At 46.8% G+C, this 23958-nt stretch overlaps 2 protein-coding genes across 2 annotated transcripts; one reads left to right on the top strand and one right to left on the bottom strand.

The window, feature by feature from the left end:
- Positions 1–7551: 7551 nt before the first annotated feature.
- Positions 7552–10886, bottom strand: PPP1R3D (protein phosphatase 1 regulatory subunit 3D). The gene has a single exon (XM_004282325.4). The coding sequence runs from the start codon at positions 10679–10681 to the stop codon at positions 9782–9784; it is 900 nt and encodes a 299-aa protein (XP_004282373.1). The 5' UTR covers positions 10682–10886; the 3' UTR covers positions 7552–9781.
- An 801-nt stretch (positions 10887–11687) lies between these two features.
- FAM217B (family with sequence similarity 217 member B) lies at positions 11688–16292 on the top strand. Its single transcript, XM_004282393.4, has 4 exons — positions 11688–11938; positions 12789–12900; positions 13045–13130; positions 14718–16292. Exons 1-4 carry the CDS (start codon positions 11688–11690, stop codon positions 15874–15876), a joined length of 1608 nt encoding a protein of 535 aa, XP_004282441.2. The 3' UTR covers positions 15877–16292.
- Positions 16293–23958: the final 7666 nt, after the last annotated feature.

Here is a 23958-nt window from a genome sequence, read left to right as displayed (position 1 = left end):
GGTCCAAAACTTGGGATCAGTAAAATGTGGGTTTGGGTTATTGTGAGGGAAATGAAATCACAAGGCCAGCCTCTGCAATTAAGCAGCTACAGTCCAGCTGCTCCATCCAAATCTATCCACGACTTAGCTGTGGTTTTGCCCCATCTGGCTATGGTTGTCTGCTCTAGCTTAAATATTAAATGGGTGACTCTAGGTCTGTGGCTAGCTGGGGATTCCAGTATACCAGCAATGATTCCAAGATCTCTAAATAGTTGGTAGTTGTTTTATCATTTTGCCTGGGAAACTGGGAATGCAGGGACCCACCAGTTTCCTTTCCCAATTCCCAACAAGGGGTGTACCTATTTTCTGCTTGGCTTCAATCTTTCTCTCTTTCTCCCCAGGCCATCACAGAAGATGGAAATTTAGCCTGTATTAACTCAATTATGGAGGTAAGAAATAAGTACTGAAGGTCAGCAACCAACAGGGGGATTAATGAGGAAACATAAGAGGAACAAGGTAGGCTAGAGAACCCTGAGCATCCACCACTGCCACTACACAATAGGCCTGAAAGCTGCAGGAGGGAACATTCCTTGGAATAAAAAGACAAAGTTGAGGATATCACAGGATCACAAAGGAACAAAATGTATAGAATAAAAAGTTGAGATATGAAGAAGAGATTCACACATTCCACTACCTATTCAATGAGAAATCCAGAAAAAATTTTAAATAAAAAAGAGCAGTGGGATGGCAACAACTGAATAATAGCCAAGAACTTTCCCAAATAAATATAAACATCCACAAGTTGAAAAAGTCCATGGAATTCCAGGATAAATAAGAAAAAGTACATCTAGACATACTGTGAGAACATTTCTGAGTAAGAATACAAGACAAAATCTTAAGTCACCACAGCAAAAACAAAACTCAAATGCATGCAAAAGAATAAACATAATAGATTCTCTGTTCTCACAATGCAATAAATTTAGAAATCAGCCACAAGATAGCTTCAAACTTCCTATATATTTGGAAATTTAAACACATACATGTGAATAGTCCATGGGATACAGAAAGATAGAAATGACAAAACATTTAAGTGACTAAGAAAATGTGAACATATAAAATCCTATAGGATACAACCAAATCAGCAGTTAAAGTACAATTCATAGACTTGGATGAATTAATTAAAAGGTGAGAAACAGAACTAGCCAAAAGAAAGAGACCCACAGGACCTCCAAATGGTAGTTATTAGACAAATACTTCAAAATAACTGAGTATTGTGTACATAATGATTATAATACAAGACTGAGAATTGTGGCAGAGAACTGGAAACTGGGGTGGGCAGTAAGGAAGGCCACAGAAAGTCTGAAAGAAGATCAAATAATCCTAAAAACAAAAAGTCAATAACAAGATTATTAAGAAAAAATAAAATGGATGGTTTTAATAGCAGATTAGACACAGATGAAGTAAAAGAGAAATGGAAGTGGTATCAGAAGATAATATCTGGAACGAAGCAGAGACAAAAATATGGGTGGGTATCAGAAGTCAGATCAAGAACACAGAAGAAGGAGGAGCTTCAAGATGGCGGAAGAGTAAGATGCAGAGATCACCTTCCTCCCCAGAAATACATCAGAAATACATCTACATGTGGTACAACTCCTACAGAACACCTACTGAACGCTGACAAAAGACCTCAGACCTCCCAAAAGGCAAGAAACTCCCCATGTACCTGGGTAGGGCAAACAAAACAAAACAAAACAGAGAGAAAAGAAAAGGGACGGGACCTGCACCAGTGGGAGGGTGCTGTGAAAGAGGAAAGGTTTCCACACACGAGGAGCCCCTTCACTGGCAGGGATGGGAGGTGGGCAGGGGGGAAGCTTTGGAGCCACGGAGCAAAGCGCAGCAACAGGGGTGCGGAGGGCAAAGCAGAGAGATTCCCGCACAGAGGATCAGTGCCGACCAGCACTCACCAGCCCGAGAGGCTTGTCTGCTCACCCACTGGGGCAGGCAGGGGCTGGGAGCTGAGGCTCGGGCTTCCGTCGCATTGCAGGGAGAAGACTGGGGTTGGCGGCGTGAACACAGCCTGCAGGGGGTTAATGCACCACGGCTGGCCGGGAGGGAGTCTGGGGAAAAGTCTGGAGCTACCGAAGAGGCAAGAGACTTTTTCTTCCCTCTTTGTTTCCTGGTGCGCCGAGGAGAGGGAATTTAAGAGCGCCGCTTAAAGGAGCTCCAGAGATGGGCGTGAGCTGCGGCTATCAGCGCGCAACCCAGAGATGGGCATGAGACGCTAAGGCTTATGCTGCCACCACCAAGAAGCCTGTGAGCGAGCACAGGTCACTGTCCACACCTCCCCTCCCGGAGCCTGTGCAGCCCGCCACCGCCAGGGTCCCGGGATCCAGGGACAACTTCCCCAGGAGAACGCACGGCGCACCTCAGGCTGGTGCAACGTCATGCCGGCCTCTGCCACCGCAGGCTCGCTGAGCATTCCGTACACCTCCCTCCCCCAGGCCTGAGTGAGCCAGAGCCACCAAATCAGTGGCTCCTTTAAACCCGTCCTGAGCAAAAAACAGATGCCCTCAGGCGACCTACACGCAGAGGCGGGGCGAATCCAAAGCTGAACCCTGGGAGCTGTGCGAACAAAGAAGAGAAAGGGAAATCTCTCTCAGCAGCCTCAGGAGCAGCGGATTAAATGTCCACAATCAACTTGATATACCCTGCAGCTGTGTAATACATGAATAGACAACGAATCATCCCAAATTGAGGAAGTGGACTTTGGGAACAACGATATATATATATTTTCTCCCTTTTTCTCTTTTTATGAGTGTGTATGTGTATGCTTCTGTGTGTGATTTTGTCTGCATAGCTTTTCTTCTACCATTTGTCCTAGGGTTCTGTCTGTCCGTTTTTTTTATAAATTTTTCTTAATAATTATTTATTTTACTATATTTTATCTTCTTCTTTCTTTTTTTTTCTCTCCCTTTTATTCTGAGCCGTGTGGAGCACAGGCTCTTGGTGCTCCAGCCAGGCGTCAGTGCTGTGCCTCTGAGGTAGGAGAGCCAAGTTCAGGACACTGGTCCACAAGAGACCTCCCAGCTCCACTAATATCAAACAGCAAAAATCTCCCAGATATCTCCATCTACACAACCCACTGAACCAACCTTAGCCACTGGGGACAGACACCAAAACCAATGGAAACTACAATAATAATAATAATAATGTTTAAGGGACTCAGGGCAGGGTGGGCGGGGGGGTTGGGGGGGAGGGTAGGCTGAAACAATGCAGAGAAGATTGCAGGTTGTGCTGATACTGACATTTTAGTCTCTGCTTCAGAAAGGAGGTAAAATTTGAGCAACCTAAGTGCTCAGGTAAGAGAAAAGACATTAGTTAACTGTCAAATCCTTCCTCTGGCAGAGCAAAACTACAGTTGATTCTTGCCTAATGAAAAACTGCTTCCTAATAGTGCCAAACGTCCATTTTCTTGCTTCTCTTTGTATTCCAACTTGTGGCTCTGGAAGTACTAGCAACTAAGTGCACAGTATTTGCAACAATTGCACATGGTGACTGAGAAACATTCTGTAGTTCTAAGCAATTGCTATTATTCTTTAATTTGTATATATGTAAATCTAGACAACCGCATGAACATGACATATTTACAGTTAGATGGCAAGCGAACACTAGAATAATGACTAAGTTTATTTTATAAAAATATATAATAAGATTTATTCAAAAATAATTTCAGTGTTATCAGAACGATTTTATTTAGATTAATGTTCGTTAGTAATTTGTATCTACCTTAATTTTAAGAAGAATTTAGTATTTCAGAAAATATTAAAGAAACAATACCTTTTAATTTTTTACACTTATTTCACGTTTCTGGTAAAACTACTCAAATTAGTACATTTTGAACAAAATTACATGTTGTTTTAATCCTTAAATCATACTATCAATACAACAGAAAATAAGTAAAAATCTTGACTATACTGATTTTGCTAAAATGAAAAGAAGTTTATGAAATGTGTACTAATTTACGAATTATATAGGTCATTATTACTTATCCAAAATTCGGCAGTCCATCATCAAATATCCATAATAAATGCGTTCAATTATCTTTGATATTTTGCCAACACTCGGTCATAAAAATAATAGCTTCACACAAACTTTTCTATTTCATTACGATGAAGGTATGTGTGAAACTGAAGACTTTATTGCACCACTTGAAAACTCGACTGAAAAGTTTAAGCACTTAAAATATTTCAGGGGCCTCTGTTTGTACTCTTTCCCTAGGGTCAGCAACTGTTGGGGCACGCCTGCCTATGGCGGAATGCTTCGCTGCATCACAGCTACAGCAACCTGAGTGTGAATTTGCCATGTCATTTACAAGGTTACTCTGAGATATGACATACAGTGCAGAGGAATTACTTACGGCCAAGAGGCCACAAGGCTCACAAGATGGCTTAGTTCCTAGTCTACTTTTGTGCAAGAATTCCGTCAAGGGGAAGGAAAATTAATGTCTACCCAGGCAGAGTTATTTTTTAAGTAAGAAAAACTGAACTAAACAATCCAGCGACTCCTCCCTCCCTTCCAAGGCTGAATGCATACTGGCTCTAACAGAGCCCCAAACTGGGTACCATCCATGATACAAGACAAACATCTGCGACTGAGAGGGAAGGCTAAGTCCTGAGGGAAACGTAAGCAACACACTCATCTTTCCACCGCCCTGAGTAAACAATTAAAAATACCTTTATGAAGCGCTATGCCCGAGCACAAGGAACAACAGAACGACCTGAGAGACCCAGCACAGAATTATACTTTTTCAAGAGGAGTCTGGGGGGCGGGGGGTGGGGTCAACTAAGCGGGCTTGGCGCTCTGGTTTCCTTACAGGCAACACAGACCTTGGGACAAGATGAATGTGCATGCGCAGGCGGATGGCAGGAGGAAGGTTTAAAAAACACCCAACAGCTTGACACAGGCATACATTCTTTCCCCAAAGCTGAATCAACGAATGCAGCAAAGCCCTCTGCGCCACCAGAGCAAACGTGCAACAGTTGGGACTGTGACGCCGGAAGCTGCCCGCGAGCCGGGGAGGAACCACCACCTTCTCCTGTCACCACTAAACAGTTACCACAAGCTACTTCACGACACCCAGCGCACAGACCCGTTTCATCCTCCTTCTGCGACCGGGGACATCAGGACATGTGGCTCCCCCCGGAAAAGGGGACCATGGAGAACGCACTCGCGGCAAAAGGCTGCGGGACAGGGGCCGGGGAGGAAGGGCGGTGGCGAGAGGGGAAACACGTGTGCGCACTTGGCTCTCCCGAGAGCAGAGAGCACGGGCCACTGCGAGGCCAGCTGCTAACCCCTCCCCGCCCCCCACACACACCTGGGCTCTGTTACATCGTTTACGACGCTAAGCTGCGGGTTCCGCGCCCGCTCCGGAAGCCCCGGCCCGCCGCGTCTCCACCCGCGTCGCCCTCAATTTCGTGATTCCGGCCACTGCTCGCGTCCTTGGTCATCCCCCGACCAGCGGATACGCGCTCCCCCCGATCCCCCCCAACCCCACCCGGGCCCTGGACACCCGCCGCAGGCCCCTCACGACCGCACGCCCCGCGACCCGTCGGCGCGAGGCCCGCACCGCCCATCGGACGCCCCGGAGTCGGCCCCCCTCAGCCCCGGCGGCGCAGCCGCCCCGGCCGTTTCCTCAACGGCTTGCCTCAACCGTCCGGAGGCCGCTCTCTCGCTCGCTGGCCCGCCCGGCCCCTGAGGCCCAGCCGACGCCGCAGCTCCACTCGCGCACCCCGCCGTCAGGGAAGTCCTCTCCGGCGCCCAGCTCAACCTGCCGGCTGGAGTAGGCCTCCGCTGCCGCTGCCGCCCAGCTTCGCGTCTCCCTTAAGCGAACGCCGCCGCGCCTCACGCAGCCGAGGGAAGGCGGGAAGTGCCAGTCCAATCGGCGTCGCGTGCGGTCGGCGTCGCGTGCGGTCGGCGCCGCGTCCAATCAGCGCCGCCGGCCTGACAGGCCCCGCCCCTCACGCCGGCGCAAGTGCCGCCCGAGGCCGGAACCAGGGCCGCCGAGGTGGGCAAGGCTCAGGGCCTCAGGTAAGTGGGCCGGCCGCGCCCCGACACCGACCCCTGACCCCGGTCGGCCGGCGGCCGCGCCGCGAAGCTCTCCCCGCAGGGACGCGCCGCGAGAGAAGGCGACAGTGTCCCTCCTCTGCCTGCAGGACTTGAACCTGGAGGGCCGGAAGCGCCGGCGGCTCAAGAAGACTCCAGGGCTCCCGACAGCCACCCGCGGAGGCTGGAAGGGGCCGCAGTGACACGGGGGCACTCGGCGAACCCGCGGGGACACGATGGTCAGAGTGCCCTGAGACAGGCGCACGCTGCGGGCCAGCAGAGGGCAGCGTAACCACTCCGGGCCTGTCCCCGCTGACAGCCGCGCTCCACCCCGCCCCGCCTTACGTCCCGGCCCCGCCCGGCCCCGCCCTGCCCCGCCCCTGCCAGGGTTTCCTAGAAGCAGGGGCTGCGAGTGCTTGCCCTCTCGTTAGCCTGAACCCCAGACCCCTGGGGCACAGAGCGCTGAGGCCATCTAGGCTTGGCACTGAGGGGACTCATCAACAGTGTATTCCCAGGCTTTTTAGAATGTTTCAATTTAAAGTATCAGTTTAAATGATAAAAGCAATGGATGCTTGTGGTGTAAACTGTGCAAGCAACTCAAATAATTACAGCAGACAAGCACAAAAAATTAAAAGTTAGTGATTTCTCACCTTGCCACTTTTTAGTAGAGAGAAGAAAAATGTCAGAGCCCTTTTCATTATTAATTATTATACAATTCAACCTTATTTGAATTGTTTTTAAATAGGTTTTTAGATTATGATGTCAGATGGAAAATCTTATCACTCAATCCGAATGGGCTTTCAATTAAATGTAACAAGCTCTTACTGGGTACATCTCATCACATGGCAGAGAGAGATTGGGCTTTGGCGTGGGTTCGAATGCTAGCTTTGCTACTTACCAGCTGTAGGGCTCTAGGTGAGCTCCTTAAACCTCCCCGAGCTTCATTCATTTCAGCTGAGAAAATGGGTAAATTATCTAGCAGGTACTGCAATTTTCAGAATTAAATGAAATCAAATACATACAGCATCTAACATTTTAGGCAAGCAAATAAGAGAGGACACAATAAGTGTTAGTTTCCTTGCCCTGTGTTCAAAGCTTTGTAATTGAGTGAGAGTCACGATTGGGGTGCTGGGGGGGGAAGGCAGGTACACACTAGTTATTCCATATACAGGCTTCAGTAAGCACTAAGGAAGTACAGTAACTGTCCCATCCCTTATGTCCCACTAGAGCTTTCTTCACATGTAATACTGACATGGCATAAAAGGGTGTATTTCGGTTTCTCAAAGACATACACAACTGTGCTACTGAAGTTGAGGTACCATCATACGATGCATTTATTTACTTATCTAGCCAAGATCCTAACTGTGACAGCCTTTTAGGAAGGATGAGACTTACGTGTGAAATGACAATCAGCATGCTTCTAAAGCCTTGTTTCACAGTAATTAGACCACAAGAAAAACACACTTCAACTAACCACTTGTGCACATATACTTTAATATTTAGGCTTAGGTGAAGACACCTTAAATGGCAGGTATTAAAATATGTTTGGGAAGACAACCCAAGAATTGCACAATCCACAACAAAATTTGAACGTCTAGGCCACATAACTGTGTGTTCAGGCCTGAAAATCTCCTGAAGCTGTTCCAAAGCTGCTTTATTGACTAGACAGGTATATTTAAGCTTTAAAATTTTTTAAACGTTGATCTTTTTTCAAAGGCACATGGAGATTCTCTTAATATTAAAGATATAACATTTACTTCATATTCCGTGACCAGAACCTTTTTGGTAAGTGACCTTCATATGGATTATAAGATTCTCTACATGCCTTTACATAGCAATACATTTGCCAGCTCTAGCTCATACCTGAATGCTGTGGACAACTGCCTTGCACGCTGGGCTGGGACCCAGGCCCTCACAGGCTTGCTGAACTAACTGGACAGTTTGTCAAATAGCAGGAAATGCAACCAGGCTTCTCTCCCTCTTGCGTGTCAATGGCGTACACAGTGCTAACAGCCAACGATTGTTCAATTTAGTCACAATATTTTAAATCAAAGTTCCATATTCTTAGATCAGAAGGTACCAAAGAAAGCCACCCCTATTGATGGAATTTTAAAAACTACACAGTTGCAATTATAAAAAAGAAATTGGTTAAAAGGCAAAATGTGTCCTTTACATACTTATTTGACAAATGGCAACAAACATTCAAAAATTTAGCGTCAGAGCATTGGTGACAGCTATCACAAAATTGATTACACTGGTTTCAGCTGTCTCAGAAACAAGCTTCCTAAGTTGGAGACCGTGTCCATCTTAGCTGGGTTTTCACACCTCAGTGCTAGCACCTGCCATCAGACCAACACTCAGCACCAAAAACAATCACCAGCCCCTCACTGAGGTTTTAAGTTCTTGTGGCAGTCTGCAGGGGACAATGGCCTTGACTTCTTGGTTAGAGATTTAAAAAAAAAAACAACAGCATTTAACATTTTAAAATTGGGAAACAAGTCCAGATGAGGTTATAAACTTTTCTATCTGAAGGCGCAAAGAACAAAGTTGGCAGGTAGCTGATAAAACCAGGCATATATAAATACAGTTTAAAACACTTAAAAAGTATAAATATTTGTGTATTGTTTTTCCTCCAGTCTGGCTGTTGCTGAAAATACCTGCTAGTTCCACTTGGTAACGTGATTTCTGAAAGATGACTGCTGGAACCTTTGACGCTCAAGAAGACATAGAGTCACCTTAATTCATCAAAAAGGTCATCGCAAAGGGCATCGTTGCCTGAAATTCCATAGAGTTGCCTGAAAACTGAAATAACTTAAGGCAGAATTTTTAAAAATATTTAGGTAGTTCAAATCTAAACAGAATGGCCTGATAAAGTGCAGATACATAATTATCAAACATGTACAAGAATAATACATGACGTGCGAAAGGAGACTGCAGAAAGGGCTGGCTCTTTTGCTAGTTAAAAGTTTTAAGCATTTTCTTCCTTCGCAATTGCTGATGCAGGAGACACACAGCCTAACCGGGCAGCCTGAACTCCCAGGAATGGTTGTAAGATGACCAGATGAGGCATAAATTTCTTGCCTATTAATAGTTTCCCGGCTGTTAGAAGCCTACAGACATTGGCAAGCAAATGTGATCACAGGTTTTTCTTGTCCCAGGGCAGGAATGCCACAAGGGACCACAATGGGGGTCACACTGTACATTGTTTACAATGGGCACAAACACACAAAATGACTTTTTTTCTTTTTTAGCTTATTAAATCCAGAATGTTCCGAAGAAGGCATCCACCAAGGGTAAAAAGTCCCAATGTCACAATGATGACAAATAACAGCTATATTCACAGAGACCCAATCAGGACACACGCAAAAGCCACAGGCTTTCCCAGCGGGAGGATGCAGGCCTTTCCAAAACCACCTGCCTGGGCCTTCTTCAGAGGGGCCAACGCACCCATGAGTCTACCCACCCAGCACCCTGCCCCAGCATAGGACACAGCTCGGCCTTCTGGCACCTGAGCTTACTTTTTAGACCAAGTGACACAGACGATGCAAGTAGAAGACAGGACGGGCCATGCCAGCACACCTTACAGTAGGAAGTGAGGTCAAACGACCTCGGTTAGGAGATGGGGTGTGAGAAAGGGCCACTGCCCAGATGCGACAGCCCAGCCAGGAAGTGAGCGCGGGTGCGGCCTGCGCGCGGAGTCTCAGATGAAGTGAATCCAGCTCTCCTCGCACTCCCCGCGCGGCATGTGCAGCGCGTGGTTGCGGCACGTGAGGCTGTAGTCGCGGCCGTCGTTGTTGTCCCAGTACTCGGCGCCGGCCACACAGTAGCGCAGCGCGAAGTGCACGCGGGAGCCGAGCTCCAGCAGGAAGGGCGGCACCGGGAAGCCGAAGGTGAAGACGTCCTCGGCGCCCTCAGTGCCCGCCGGCCCGCGCCACCGTGCCACAGCCTCGTGCACGCTGCGCCAGTCGGAGAACGTGTAGCGCACCACCACCTGCTTCTCGAAGGCCAGGTTGCGCACGCGCGCCGTACCGCTGACGCCCAGGTCTGAGCAGGTGACGCGCTCCAGACACACGAGCTGCCGCCCCAGGCGCTCGCCGAAGTCAGGGGTCTCGACGGGCGGCGGGAAGTCAGGCACCAGGCACTGCAGGGTGAACTCCAGGTCCTGGCTGCTGCAGCACAGGTCCGAGTTGATGGCGAGCCGCGACAACACGTGCAGCGGCACGGACGGGTCGTCGCCCGCGTTGAACACCTTGACCTGCGCCAGCTCCAGGCCCAGAGCGTCGGCGAAGCGCACGCGGTGCTGCCGGCTGCAGCCCGGCCGGCACGCAGCGCCCTGCGCGCCTGCGCCCTTACGGCGGCGCTCAGGCAAGCTGGGCAGCGAGCGCGCCCGCCTTAGGATAATGGGCCGCAGGCAGGGGTCGCAGCCGGACGGCGCGGGCGGCGGCGGCGGCGCGCTGCCCGGGCTCCCGGAGGGCCTGCAGGGCCGCGACTCCCGGGCCGCGCCGCCGTCCAGGTCCGAGAGGCAGCTGAGGCTCCGCGGGGCGGGCTTCCGGAAACCGGCGGCGGCGGGGAGGACCGCGGAGCCTGGGTCTCTGAACATGGCCCGGCCGGCCGTCGAGCGATGGGGAGGTGGAACCGAGGGGCGGCCTCCCGACCCCGCGTCCGCTCCCTCGGTGTCCCCGGCCGTGCTCAGCTGCCCCTGGGGAGGGTCCGCCGGAACCTCTGACTGCAGGGGATCCAGTGGGCCGGCTGCGCCCTCCCCTCGACAGCCACTTCGCCCCTCGAGTCCTCGCCCGGGTTTTTCGCTTTGGGCAGCAAAAAAAAAAAAAAAAAAAAGCTGACTTCAATCGATGAGTGCTTGCTCTCGTGGAAGCTTTTCGGGGCCACCGCGGAGCGCGGGGTGGCGCCGGCCTTCTGCTTCCTCCCGGGTGCCTGGGGGAAGGCGGTGTCCGCCCAGCGGCCGCTCCCACCCCCGGGGCCCTGGCGTTACTTACACGGCTGCAACTTGTCGGTGCAACTTCCCGGCGAGCCTCCGCCCCGCCCCTCGTGACGCGGCCGCGCGCTGACTCCCGCAGCCCGAGCGCCGCCGCCGCGCTTGCAGCAGCGCGCCGCAGTCCGGCCTCCCGCCCGGGCCCGGGAAGGAAGGCCGGCGGCCGCGTCAAGTGTCCTCGGCGATCGCGAAACAGGTCTGATCAATCTCTGTCCGCGTCTGCCTGGCCCGCCCGCCGATCGATCATAGTTCCGCGTCTGCACAAACGGAGGACCAGGAACGTGCATGCTGCTGGTCCTCGGATTTCTGGGTTAATGGGGGCGGGGGAGGCGTGCAAAACCCGGCCTTTCCAGGAGCTCGTCCCCAGGCTGATTTTAAGCCTCGAGGCTAGCCAGCTCTTTGGACGTTTGCACTGCAGCATGTACCCTAGGCCAGACCGAGGGAGCCTCACTGCGTAGAGGAGAAGCGTCCTGTCCCCACGGCACCCACAATGCTTTGCCGCCCGGGACCGTCCCCGGGGGTGGGGAGCAGGCGGCGTGGCTGCGGCTGCGGCTGTCTCGTGGCGCCGCGCCGGAGAGGAAGATGTGGGAGTAACAGTTCATACCCTGGGTGACATATGCGGTTGCCTTTAAGCAAGCAGCCTCTGGCGCTTGGGACGCGTTTCTGGAGCCAGAATCTCAGACTTTCAGCTTTGTTCCGATGGGAGCCGGAACCGTCAGGGAAACCGGAGCTTGTTTTCTGCGTCCTTAGGGACCCTGCAGGCTGTCATCTGTCTCTAATTTGGTGCAGAAAACGGCACAGCCTAGGGTGTAAAGCTTGCCAGGTGAAGGCGAGAAGATGGGCGTGCACCAGGCTAATTGGAGGAGGGTTGGTAAAGAACGTTTTCTACGCCCAAAACGAATCAAGCCGTTGATTATGGTATAATTCATTCATTGTGAGGGCCCGCATGTGTTTTTTATTCCCATCGTATGTACACTGACCAAAATGGCACACGTGCTTCTTTTGAAAAATAACACAGCAAAGTTTTAGGAAGGAAATAAAAATCTTCTATAATCCCACCTCTTCCATTTTTCAGAGGCAAGGGATATTATGGAAGAAAGAAATACGTATTCACGTTCAAATGGGGCACTTTTAGTAGCCCACTCAAAATAAGAGGCGAAAAGCAACCTTGGGTGGTACAAATCAACAGAATGTCACAAAGAGATAACATCGTGTGATGTGTATGAAGATACTGATATGACTTTTTCGTGGATTGATGTGATAGTGAAGGCAGGAGACTTGAAAGAGAGCCTCCACAGCAGAGTTTAAGCTCCACAAGAGCAGGGCATGTGTGTAATCCTGCCGTTTTCTAGGCACTCCTGTGTTTGTTGAAAGAACGAACGAATGAATGAATGAATGGACATGGGAACTTCGGAGCAACACCCGACCTTAATTAGCCCCACAGATTTCCACAGCATGTTATTTCCAAGGGGATTTTGTGTGTGGGTATGTGTGGGTATGGGGAGAGAGAGAGAGGGAATCCATTTGTAGTAGTGTGATCTTGTATCTAATATCCACTGTGAAAAACAAACAAGATTAAACCGTAAATAGAAGGCAATATCCTTCCACCAGTTTTTCTATACAATTTGAATATTTAAGAACAAACAAGTGAAAACCAACAATACTGGTGATAGGACCGTTTGCAGTCAGTACTTACCGACACTTCTGTTGCTTCTAGTTCCGGTGGTAAGGAGTCCTTTCCAAATATAAGAGGAATAAAGAAGTTACTTCCCCTGCTGCCATCATCTCCCAACAAACTAAGCAAGAATATTTCGAGCGCTACAGCAAAGGTGATGTAAACTTTGAAGTAAAATCTTATTTAGATTTGTTGGGTTTCTTTTCCTGTTTGTTTCTTGTGTGTGTGTGTGTGTGTGTGTGTGTGTGTGTGTGTGTGTGTGTTCAGGGTATTTATTAACTACGTGTCTGTTTTTTAGACAGTCCATCAAACCCTAGATGATGATCAGCCGTGTGACTTTTTCAAGAAAGGGAATAGGGTGAATAAATCTTATCAGAAAAGCAGGTAAATCGTTTTTCATGTAATTGCTTTATCTTGCAAAAGGCACGTTATCTCAGTTCTCCAGATTGATATGTGTGGTTGGGAAAAAATATGTCTGTTGATAGGAAATATATATTTCTTGTCTGGCAGAAATGATTTTAAACATTACTAGTTGGTAAAAATTCCAGAGGTCATAATTCTTGCACTGTTAGCAGAATCCACAATTTTGGGTAAATCCCTTAATCATCTGTCTATGTTAGTTTCCTTTTATATAAAAAGGATACTGTTAACGTTTATGGATGCACACAGACAGCTAGAGGTAAATGAAAGTTTTAACAATATTGGCTATGAGTTCTAAATAATGGCAATTCCTTTATCCATTTCGTCAACATTTATTGAGCACGTGTTATGCTACTGGCAATGATTTAACCTCCAACGTGTTTATTTGTTAAGAAGTGACACATTTTCAAGTAATTGCTTAGTGTGGTGGAAACACAGACGAATGTAAACCAGACAGATGAACCTCTGAGGTTTCCACAAAGCATGTTTACCACCCAATTCTTTTTTTTTTTTTTTTTTTTTTGCGGTACGCGGGCCTCTCACTGCTGTGGCACAGGCTCCGGACGCACAGGCTCAGCGGCCATGGCTCACAGGCCCAGCCGCTCCGCGGCATGTGGGATCTTCCCGGACCGGGGCACGAACCCGCGTCCCCTGCATCGGCAGGCGGACTCTCAACCACTGCGCCACCAGGAAAGCCCTACCACCCAATTCTTTTAAGCCCACCAGACTGATATTGCTGAGAAGTATTATTCATCTTGGCAAAATGCTACGTTCTTGGTAAATAAGTCAAAAAGAAAATATTTTCAACTCTGATATGAGACCCTGTCTCAGAATAAATTAGAGGCAGGATCAGTTGCCATGCTGGTAATGCACATGGTATTCACAACGTCTACTTCCCCACCATTTGAAGGATTGCATTAAACCTATTTTTTAAATTCATATTGTGTTAAAAGGTATGATTTTATTCCTATTCCTCTAAACAGTTTTTCTGAGTGTGTTTTCTATTTGAAAACACTTTGATAAGCTTTTGGTTTAAGGTGTAGGTTGTACATGCTACACTTTTCCTTAAGATTTTTGTCAGCTCAGAATTACCACCAATCAGTGATTAAGTTCTGTAAAACTTGCATTTTACATCCTGTTTACATTTAATTGAAAATATGTATATGAAAGAAAGCTGTGGATTTTACTTGTTCGTGTTATTAAACACTGCTCATCATTAACAGGACAGAGTCCTATGAGAGATGTTACTAATGTTTAAAATGATAATATAAGCACTTTATGAAATGTTAGTGTTTTTCTTAAAAGCTAATGTTTGATGTAAAACAGAATCCATGCATGGACTCTGGCACCTGCTCTATGATGTTTCCTAAGTAGAGTGTGAAGTGGAAAATTGTCCTGTAACTTCTTCTGTGAGTTTAAAGGCCTCACATTTTCTAATGCCTCGCGATAGCTGAAATCTACCACCAGGGGGTTCTTTTGGTTCCGTTGTTCAATCATCGGCTGGCCAGTTTTTGTCAGATGGACTAAGAATTGCAGGTTTATTTCTCGCAGCAATATGAATGCAGGCCCCTCTTGGAATAAAGTACAGCGTCCAAAGAATTCAAGAAAAAGGCAGAGTAAATCCCAAGTCCCCCATCTCTCGTCCCAGCCGAAAAGCAGTCTCGGAGGATGTGTCCCCCAACCAACTGAGGATAAACTGAAGGAAAGCATTTCCCCGGAAGGAAACCCCAAAAGGAGTCCCCTTGGCTACAGGTGTCGGGGGTCCTCAGGGAACAAGTTGTTTCTGGACTTTCAGACGATGAAAATTATCAAAGAAGATGCTGAGGAGGACAGTGCCAGTGACCTCTCTGATTCAGAAAGAATCCCCGTCCCCCCTTCTCCCCTCACGCCTCCAGATCTTCATCTTCGGGCCGAAGAGATCGATGCGGCTCACTTCGATCTGCACCCAGGGCAGGGTCCCACCCAACAGCCCGAATACTCCTACCCTGACTTCCTCCCGGCCCCGTGTAACTCCTGGGACCTGCGGGACATGGCTGTGCTCTTGCACTCTGAGCGCAGGACAGAGGCCGTGCCCAGAACCGGGGGGCTGCTGGGGAGGTACATCGACAGGCTTGTCCAGCTCGAGTGGCTGCAGATCCAGACTGTCCAGTGCGAGAAAGGAAAGGGGGCCAAGGCGAGGCCTCCCACTGCCCCTGGGACCTCGGGGGCTCTGAAAAGCCCCGGGAGGAGCAAGCTGATTGCCAACGCTCTGTCCAGGCCTCAGCAGGAAGGGCCTCCGAAGTCAGGCCCTTCACGAAAGAAAGACGTGCACCGCGAAGAAGTCCATCCATCCTATTACACGTGTGAGGCTTCCACCAAACCCCTCGATGTGCTGAATAGCAGCAGACTGTGTTCTCAGAAGCAAACCCTGGACGTGCAGACAGAGGAGAAGAAAAAGAAATCCAACAAGAGCTCCAAGCTGCAGCACTGGGATCTGTCCTGTGGGGACAGCGGTGACCCTAAGATCAAGAGTAGCGTGAACCTTCGCCTTCCCAGGCAGCCAGCGGTGATCGGGGACTCCACGGACACCTACAAGGCCTCCAGAGCGCCAGCACATGCAAGTCTTAAGCAAAAGGGAAATGCAAATAATTGTGCTCGAGCCACTGTATCCAGCGAGAAAAAGCTCAAAACAAATGGAGTAAAACAAAACACACACAAATTCAAATCATAACTGAGACGATGAATTGCAAGGACCTGCAGGTGCCTCAATATTAGAGCTCTTCCAAAAGTTACAATACTGTGAATTTTAAGAGACTTTGGGATTACTGACACTGAAGAGGTTGACCAGTTCTTTAGTCCACGCCACGCCCACCCAAGCCACAACAGGGTGGTTTCCAAAGAAGGGTGTCTTTCAGTAACCATATTTTGCGTTGACAGTCTTAGGCAAATGAGAGCCCTTCAGATAAAAATTAACCAAGGTCTGTGCCGTATAAAGAAATAAAACGACAGCTCTCCAAGGGAAGAGTGGACTAAACTTCTGAAACCTCAGCCAGGCCACGTACAGTGCAGGTAAACTAGTGCGTCCTGCTTCAACCGGTGTAGAATCCTGAAGGTCTGAAATAGGGCTCTCTGCATCCTCATCCTAAACTATTCAAGCATAAGGTCCGGGCATCTCACTCCTGGGGAAGCTTCGGCTCTTCCTCGAGTTACGGAGCAGCTATTATGAGTAAAGTCATTTATCACTAAGCTGCCTGCTCCTTCCAGACAGTGGAATCTAGTGCTTTCAAACACTTTCCCTGATATGGGTTTAAAAAAAACAAGGCCGGGCTTCCCTGGTGGCGCAGTGGTTGAGAGTCCGCCTGCCGATGCAGGGGACGCGGGTTCGTGCTCCGGTCCGGGAAGATCCCACATGCCGTGGAGCGGCTGGGCCCGTGAGCCATGGCCGCTGAGCCTGTGCGTCCGGAGCCTGTGCTCCTCAACGGGAGAGGCCACACCACAGCAGTGAGAGGCCTGCGTACCGCAAAAAAAAAAAAAAAAAAGGCCTTTTCAATTTAGAGGTGGTGGCGAAGTCCATTTCTGTATTCTCTAAGCTGAACTTAAAATAGCGTGCAGGCTTCATCCCAGTGGATGTCGGCAGGTCTAAGCACAGTTGTTAGCACGTGATGGGAGGAAGAATGAAACAGTTGGCACCAGAATCCCCGGCGTGTGTGGCTTCTCTGAAGAGGTGCCGTGGGAAAAATCATGAGAATGATGATCTGTCTTCATTTGCAAGAGCAGGACTTTATAATCTTGCTGGGAGCAGGGAGTGGGAGGGCGGACCATGGATAAAGTTACTGAATGTCTTAACCTCCTCACCTGGCCCTGTGGCTTCCTGACTCCCCTAAATGCTTCTTATTTAACTGCTGTTAAGTCACATCTACTTGTCCCTATGGTTGTGCTGAGAGATTTCTCTTGATATTATGGTGAATATCCGTAGAACCTTTGCTTGACTACTTCTTGATGTACAGTATGTTTTAATGACTGTAGCTGATTTTATCCCTTCAAACGATTATTCTATTTGTTTTTTTACATATATATTTGTTTCTGTTTTCTCACCTTTGGGACAAATGAAAAACTCGGCACTTTTCATCTGAAAATATTTACTAACTCGCAGACTTTTCACCCAGTAACTCAGTGTCATCCAAGGCACTGTTTAAGTTAACATAAAGACAAGATGCATTTATAAATAATTAAAATAATAGGCCGAAGTTGAATATTAAGATGCCCTTTTAAAATCTGATTTTAATTGTATTAAACAACAAAAATTTTTACGGTAATTTTTTTTCTTCTAAGACTTTTTTTACAGAGTCCCTCTTGTATTCTCTCTCACACCACCCTACTGGAGAAAGCACTGCTTACAATAAAATCTTATGCATTTTTATAAATGAACAAACAATGTACATCTGGCAGGCATTACTTCCATGGTTCACAATTATACTATAACTTTTGTACTCAGTGTAAGTATAGTGTTTTGAAAACAGTGCTAGTCTTACTTTTCCTTTCTGTGGTTCCTGAGTGGCACCCCACATGTCCCTCGACGGCCCTGCTCCAGTGAGTACAGATGGGTTAGTCCTATATACACTGCCGGCGTGTATATAGGACCCAATTCATGAGTCTTTCTCTGCTAGATCTTTTTTTTTTTTTTTTTTTGCGGTACGCGGGCCTCTCACTGTTGTGGCCTCTCTTGTTGCGGAGCACAGGCTCCGGACGCGCAGGCTCAGCGGCCATGGCTCACGGGCCCAGCCGCTCCGTGGCATGTGGGATCCTCCCCGACCGGGGCACGAACCCGTGTCCCCTGCATTGGCAGGCGGACTCTCAACCACTGCGCCACCAGGGAAGCCCTCTCTGCTAGATTTTTATGCAGCTCTTTATGAAGTATTCCGGGTCGATAAATCTCTGTAAGCACATTACATATATTTACACACATCTATATACACATATATATGCCTGATATTAATCCCACAGGGTTTATGCTGAGCTGCCGCCTCTACCAGTAATGCACCTGTGCAGGTACCCTCAGAGACCTTTCCCGGCCTCGCGTATGTCTGAGCTGATTGAGAAATGCTGAGGTAACGCCTCGAATGTTCCATTTGTTCCTAGCTCTTTGACTTGAAGTTGGTTGCTTAATTTGGGGGGATAGCTATAATGTCACATGTTAAGACAGTTTTAAAAGCCTGAAAAAGTGGCTTGTTTACTTTTTTGCCTCGGGTTCGTAGTTTATTTTAACCAACATTATTGTATTGGATCAGAGCTCCTAATGAATACAGGTTCATTATGGAAGATAAGCACAATTTTATGATTTCTGATGCACACATCTTAATGCACTAAACGCGGCAGATAAAGATCTTGCCATTCAAGCAGACAACATTGGAGAGTTGAGTCAGGAGCTCATTCAGTTCATCGCATCGAAGCCATTGAATCTTGTGACACGAGTCATTGTATTTCTAAGAAGTGCCTCTCATTTCTGTGGAGTTGTTTACATACATGTTGCATTTAAACCAATTAAAATGATCCAATAAAATAAAATAAATGGTAGCAAAAAAAAAAAAACCCAACGTTTAGAGAATGTAAGAAGAACTGCTTCAAGCTTAGGATCAGGGGAAAAAGTTGTAAAAACAGTACAAAAATGAATTACAAAAATATATCAGTATTAGCTACAATTGTTTAGGTTGAGACTACTTCTCAAATCTTTAATGACTAAACTGGCTGCAGGTTTGTAACTTAACTGGAATAGGGTGGGATTGGTGGCTATGACAGAAAAGATGGGGGAGAGGATATCATTGATTAGTAGTGGTTCTTAGGCCTATTTGGTTAGTTTCCAGAAGGAAGAATTTCTACCTTCCATGTTTAAATATTATCTATTTCCTCTTTCCTTTGTGCTCATTTACGTGAGTAGTAAAATAAAAATATAAAACTCTTGGTGGTACCGTATTTCAAGGTAATAGAGAAGCAGCACTTATTACTTATTCATGTACATGTACAGAGCACCCTTCAAAATGGCCTGAAAATATTCAGCATGTTATTTACTGTGTAATTATTGTATGCTTGGTTTTGTATATAATAAAACAATACACGTAGGTTTTTGTGAATCTGGACTTTTTCCTTCCTTGAGATCAATTAAACACTAGAAAAATATTGCCTGGATTTTTCTGGTATGGTTTTCATTTGCCTTTTATGCAGTTTTATTTCAGAGTTTGTCTTATTTCTCTCCCTGATTAGTTCAAAAAACTGCTTGAGGGGGAAATTCTGTTCCAATTCCTTTCTTAATACTGAGCAGCGTGCATGGCAGCAGTACTAGACGCATCTGAGGAGCATCCCTGGCTGTACCTTTCTTGGGTCCCTCTTCCTTTTACGACCCCCAAAGGTGGTGGAAGCAGATGAAAATTCAATAAAATTGACATAACGCGGTAGAAATCTATTGCACGTGAACTTACACATCCAGAAATGAGCCCCGTGTCTTTTCGAGGAAGCCCCCTGGCTGGGAGATGGCAGTTGTGGGCAGCTACTGGCGTAAGCATTCTGAAAGGTTTCCTGCCCCTCTTTCTAAACTCACTCTGACAATGAGGCGCCCTCTTTTGAGTCTACCAAATAGTGGCAGTTTAAAAAAATAATTTTGGGGTGTAAAAAAGCAAGTTCACTGAGTAAATTTCAATCTTACTGACTTTATTCTGTGATTCACGAATCAGCAGCGTCGAGTCCAGCAGCTAGAAAGGAGCTCTGCGGGGCTGTATAAAATGGAACGACAGGCAGAAGGGAGCCGGACGAGAAAGTTATACCAGCAAAAAGCAGATTGGTGGTGTCAAGGTCGCCTTCCTTTAGGGGCCAGGATGGCAGGGGGCGGACCAGGCGGGCGACTGAACGAGTCCCGACTGGGCTGTTCCGACAGAAAATCAATTCAAATTGAGCAGCAGCAAAGCCTTAGAGGTTCGGAGCACTACTGACTTCCCAGACAGGGGCTGAGGGCGGAAAATTTTAGAGAGGATGCAGAGGCAAGGGAATCACTTGATTGGCTGTGGCTTAGGTGGTCCTGCCATTTGGGAAAGCCTGATTGGCTGCTGGTGACTGGGTTGTTTTTCCTGCTCTTGAGGCATTTGCAGGAAATACTCCGCTTAGGGTTTGGTCTGCTTAGGTAGGCGAAGAAGGGGTTAAAACCACCTCAGTCCAAAAGCCTCCCTGCATCGACTTTGATATCGTAAAACACTATTTATAGCATAGAAACAATGCTCCATGAAGGAACATAAATCATTCTTTTATAAAAATCTTCAGAGAGACCCTGTTTCAAAAAATACCAATCGTATATCTGTCCTCAGCAATTTGGTATTTAAGGAATTAACTGTGATAACACTGGAAAATATATATGGAACTTTAAAAATGGGAGAGTCGTACATAGAACTGTCCCAGCTTGCATGATATTCTAGAGAAAACTAATGATGCATATTTAACTTTCGATCCCGTTCAGCTAGCACAATTTTAGGCCTTACTCCTCGTATTGTGAGCCCCACTTCAGACCCACTAATGGTGAAGGAGTTCAGAACACACCACCCCGAAACACGGCGCTCTGGCGTTTGGATGATTTTGAGTTAGAGGCACTCGAAAAACAGCAGGTACAAGACAAAACACTCCTACCTTTCTGCATTCTCCTAAAAGCAGGAAATTAAATTCCTCTATGAAAGCTGTGTTCCTTATACCAGGAGGAAAGTAACGTTTTTCATCGTCAGGGATGAGAAATTGAGACCGAGAGAACTCTACACAAACTTGAATTGTTCAATGATTCTTAACTTCCTCTAGCCGTCCACATCGTGGACGACAATTGCCCACTTTGTTCAACCTAATATAAAAGCAAGTTAGTGTCACCATTTCTCTGGGTCTCCATTCTTTATGAAGGCTTCTGGGTCCTGGAAGACTCGTGTTGAATAAATTGGCGTGCTTTTCTCCTGTTGATCTGTCTCATGTCAATGTAGCTGTCAGGCCCAGCCAAAAATACCCTAAGAGGGTGGAGGGGGGCAGAACTTGCTGCCACAAAATATGCCTCTTTGGCGTGAGGATTTTTTTAGGCTGATCATTTTTGAGAAACAGCAGACACTGGAGAGGCTTCGAAAACTGAGACGTTACCCTTTTGTAAAAAGACATTTACATTAAGGGAAATCTCCATCTGTAAGGGTGTCTTCCTCTCTGTGCCTGGAAGAGGAGGATGAACTAAATCTAGAAATTCTTATCAGTCTTATCCACTCTTATATTAAGGCAGGAGTTAAACCTGCATAACAACTATACTCCCGTTTCCTGTGCTTTTCCTGACAACTTCCTTTTTCACTCGCTCTCCCAAATCCAACATCTTTTGTCTTTAGCTGGAGATGGTATTTATGGCGGCTGGGCCGTGTCTGGGAGTTCCTCACTTTTCCTGGGTGTCTCCCATGTATGCAGGGAGCATACAGGTTATTCAACTTCTGTTGGTTTTCCTTGTGTTAATCTGTCTCTTATTACAGGGGATGTCAGCCAAGAGGCTAGAGGGTAGGGGAAACATTATTTTTCCTTCCCCACGTCAACTACAAATTGGCGCTTGCCATCCACCTCTACAAGGGTTAAATCACATGTTGCTGCAGCTGCTGACCTTCGACACCCCCTGAAAGGAGCTCAGGGTGGAGAGCAGAGATGAGGGACTCTGTACTCTGAAAAAAACTAGCACAACAGGTCTTCAGATAGATATTTCCAGGAGCTATTTTTAAGAGCCCACTTCTTGTATCTCCTCATATCTAGAAAAGCACTAAAATCCTTCATGGTGACGTCTGCTCCTCGTGACTAGCAGAAACCTTCTGCCAAAAGATACGTGTTTGACTGCATGTACTCCCCCTTCACCAAAATCACATCTATACTGACCTTCCCCCCAACCTCTTTGGAGCGATTTCTCAGAGCTCTCTGAGATGCTGTCTCCCAGGCTACAGTCCTCATTTTGCCCCCAGTACAACTTAACTCACGACTCTCACATTGTGCTGTTTTTTTTTTTTTTAAGTTGGCACTCACAAGGGTAAAGGGAAACGCTGGCTTCCAGAATCAGAGTCCGTGTTTTAACAACATCTTTGGAGGTTAAAGTTTGAGAAAACTGCCTTTATGGCACTTAAAGTCTGCGAGGTTGAAGTGGCTGCTTTGACAGCATCTCACCCGCTGGACCAGTCCCCTCTCATGCTTTGGCCACTAACAAAGCCTTTTGCTTACCCCCGTCTACTTTCTCCAGGGCTTAAAGGCACTTAGCTGGCTCTTCACCTCAAGAATAGGTCACTACTCAGCCATCAAAAAGAAGGGAATTTTGCCCTTTGCAGCAACACGGATGGACCTGGAGGGCATGATGCTAAGTGAAATAAGTCAGACAGGGAAAGACACACACTGCGTGACGTCACTTACATGTGGAGGCTAGTGACTATAACAAAAAAGAAGCCGACTCACAGATACAGAGAGCAATCAAGTGGTTAGCAGTGGGGAGAGGGGTAATATAGGGTAGGGGGTTCAGAGGTACAAGCTGTTATGTATGAAATAAGCTAAAAGGATATATGTAGGGAATATAGCCAATATTTTATAATAACTATAAATGGAATATAATCTTTAAAAATTGTGAATCACCTGTAACTTATTAATATTGTACATCAACTATACTTCAATAAAAAAGAAAATAGGACACTAACCTGCATGCTTCATGGCTCTGATGACCTGTGCCACAGGTGGGTATGAAGGAGTGGAGGTTTCTCAGAACACATCCACCTTAAGTGTGTTTTTCTTACATCCACACTCTTCTATTTTTAAACTCCAGGTGTAGAGAACTCACCCTCCCTTCAGCTGACTTTTTCCACATTCTTCATTCAACATTTTGGCCAGGTTTGGTAGGGTCACCACTTCCTGTCACCAAGGTTTTCCTCTGAACTCATCTCTCTGGAGATGTCCACCTTAATAAAGGAAACAGAAAGAAAAGGAAGGCTTGGCCCTTTTCCTATGTTGTTCAATTTTCTAAATACTGAAATGAAATGCTCTTTGCTAACAGGTCTTCTGCAATAATGAATGATCTACCAAGTTTAACTGAAAATATTCTAATTTTAAAAAGAAGCATATATTTTTACCTCAACAGGGTAGCTTATGTGGGGAGACAAAGTAAATAGCCTCAAATCTTTACCTCCCTTCTTCTTCCCTAAAAAAGCATAAAAACATTTACATACATAAACAACTGAAGAAAGAGCTTGGTGATGCTACTATCAGAATACTTGCACAAAGCGAAAAACGCTCCAATCTGTTGTGTTTGGCAGCATTCCCCCCCCCCAATTGTTCATCTACAATGATTAGTTGGACAAATAGGGGCAAGAGATTAAAATCTCTCAAAGGCAATTTTCTGGCCAGCTCTTGGTGGCGGACTCAAAATACTGAAACATAAGGGACCACTTCTGATCAACCTATGTGACTACAAAGCACCCATATAGGAGACAAACATTTGTGAGTCACTGAAAATAAGTCAGGAAATACAAGTGATGAATTATTTTATTCTGTCATGAAATCTCACACATTAGATGTGTTCCCCCGCACGTGTGTTACATATGGGGCTACAACTAGATACATGATATTAACATTGGAGTAAAACTACACTTAGTAATAACTTGGATTTTTTTTTTTTTTAACCGCTGGAGTCAAATTCACTCCAGTGACTTTTGTCACCGATATTGTATTGTAAAACATTTTGAACATACAGAAAATTTGAAAGAACTGTGCAGGGAACACCCACACGCTCAGTACCCAGATC

Source organism: Orcinus orca, chromosome 16 (genome assembly GCF_937001465.1).
Source record: "Orcinus orca chromosome 16, mOrcOrc1.1, whole genome shotgun sequence".
In the NCBI taxonomy this organism is placed as follows: Eukaryota; Metazoa; Chordata; class Mammalia; order Artiodactyla; family Delphinidae; genus Orcinus; species Orcinus orca.
The sequence above is the reverse complement of the archived record's forward strand: the minus strand, read 5'-3'. Positions and strand labels throughout refer to the sequence as shown.

Excerpts from the sequence above, each read along its gene's own strand:
- PPP1R3D (XM_004282325.4), bottom strand. The coding sequence starts at position 10,681 with ATGTTCAGAGACCCAGGCTCCGCGGTCCTCCCCGCCGCCGCCGGTTTC.
- FAM217B (XM_004282393.4), top strand. The coding sequence starts at position 11,688 with ATGCGGTTGCCTTTAAGCAAGCAGCCTCTGGCGCTTGGGACGCGTTTC. Across the intron at positions 11,939-12,788 it reads ACCAGGCTAATTGGAGGAGG|TTCCGGTGGTAAGGAGTCCT; the intron begins GTTGGTAAAGAA and ends TGTTGCTTCTAG. Across the intron at positions 12,901-13,044 it reads TTTCGAGCGCTACAGCAAAG|ACAGTCCATCAAACCCTAGA; the intron begins GTGATGTAAACT and ends TCTGTTTTTTAG.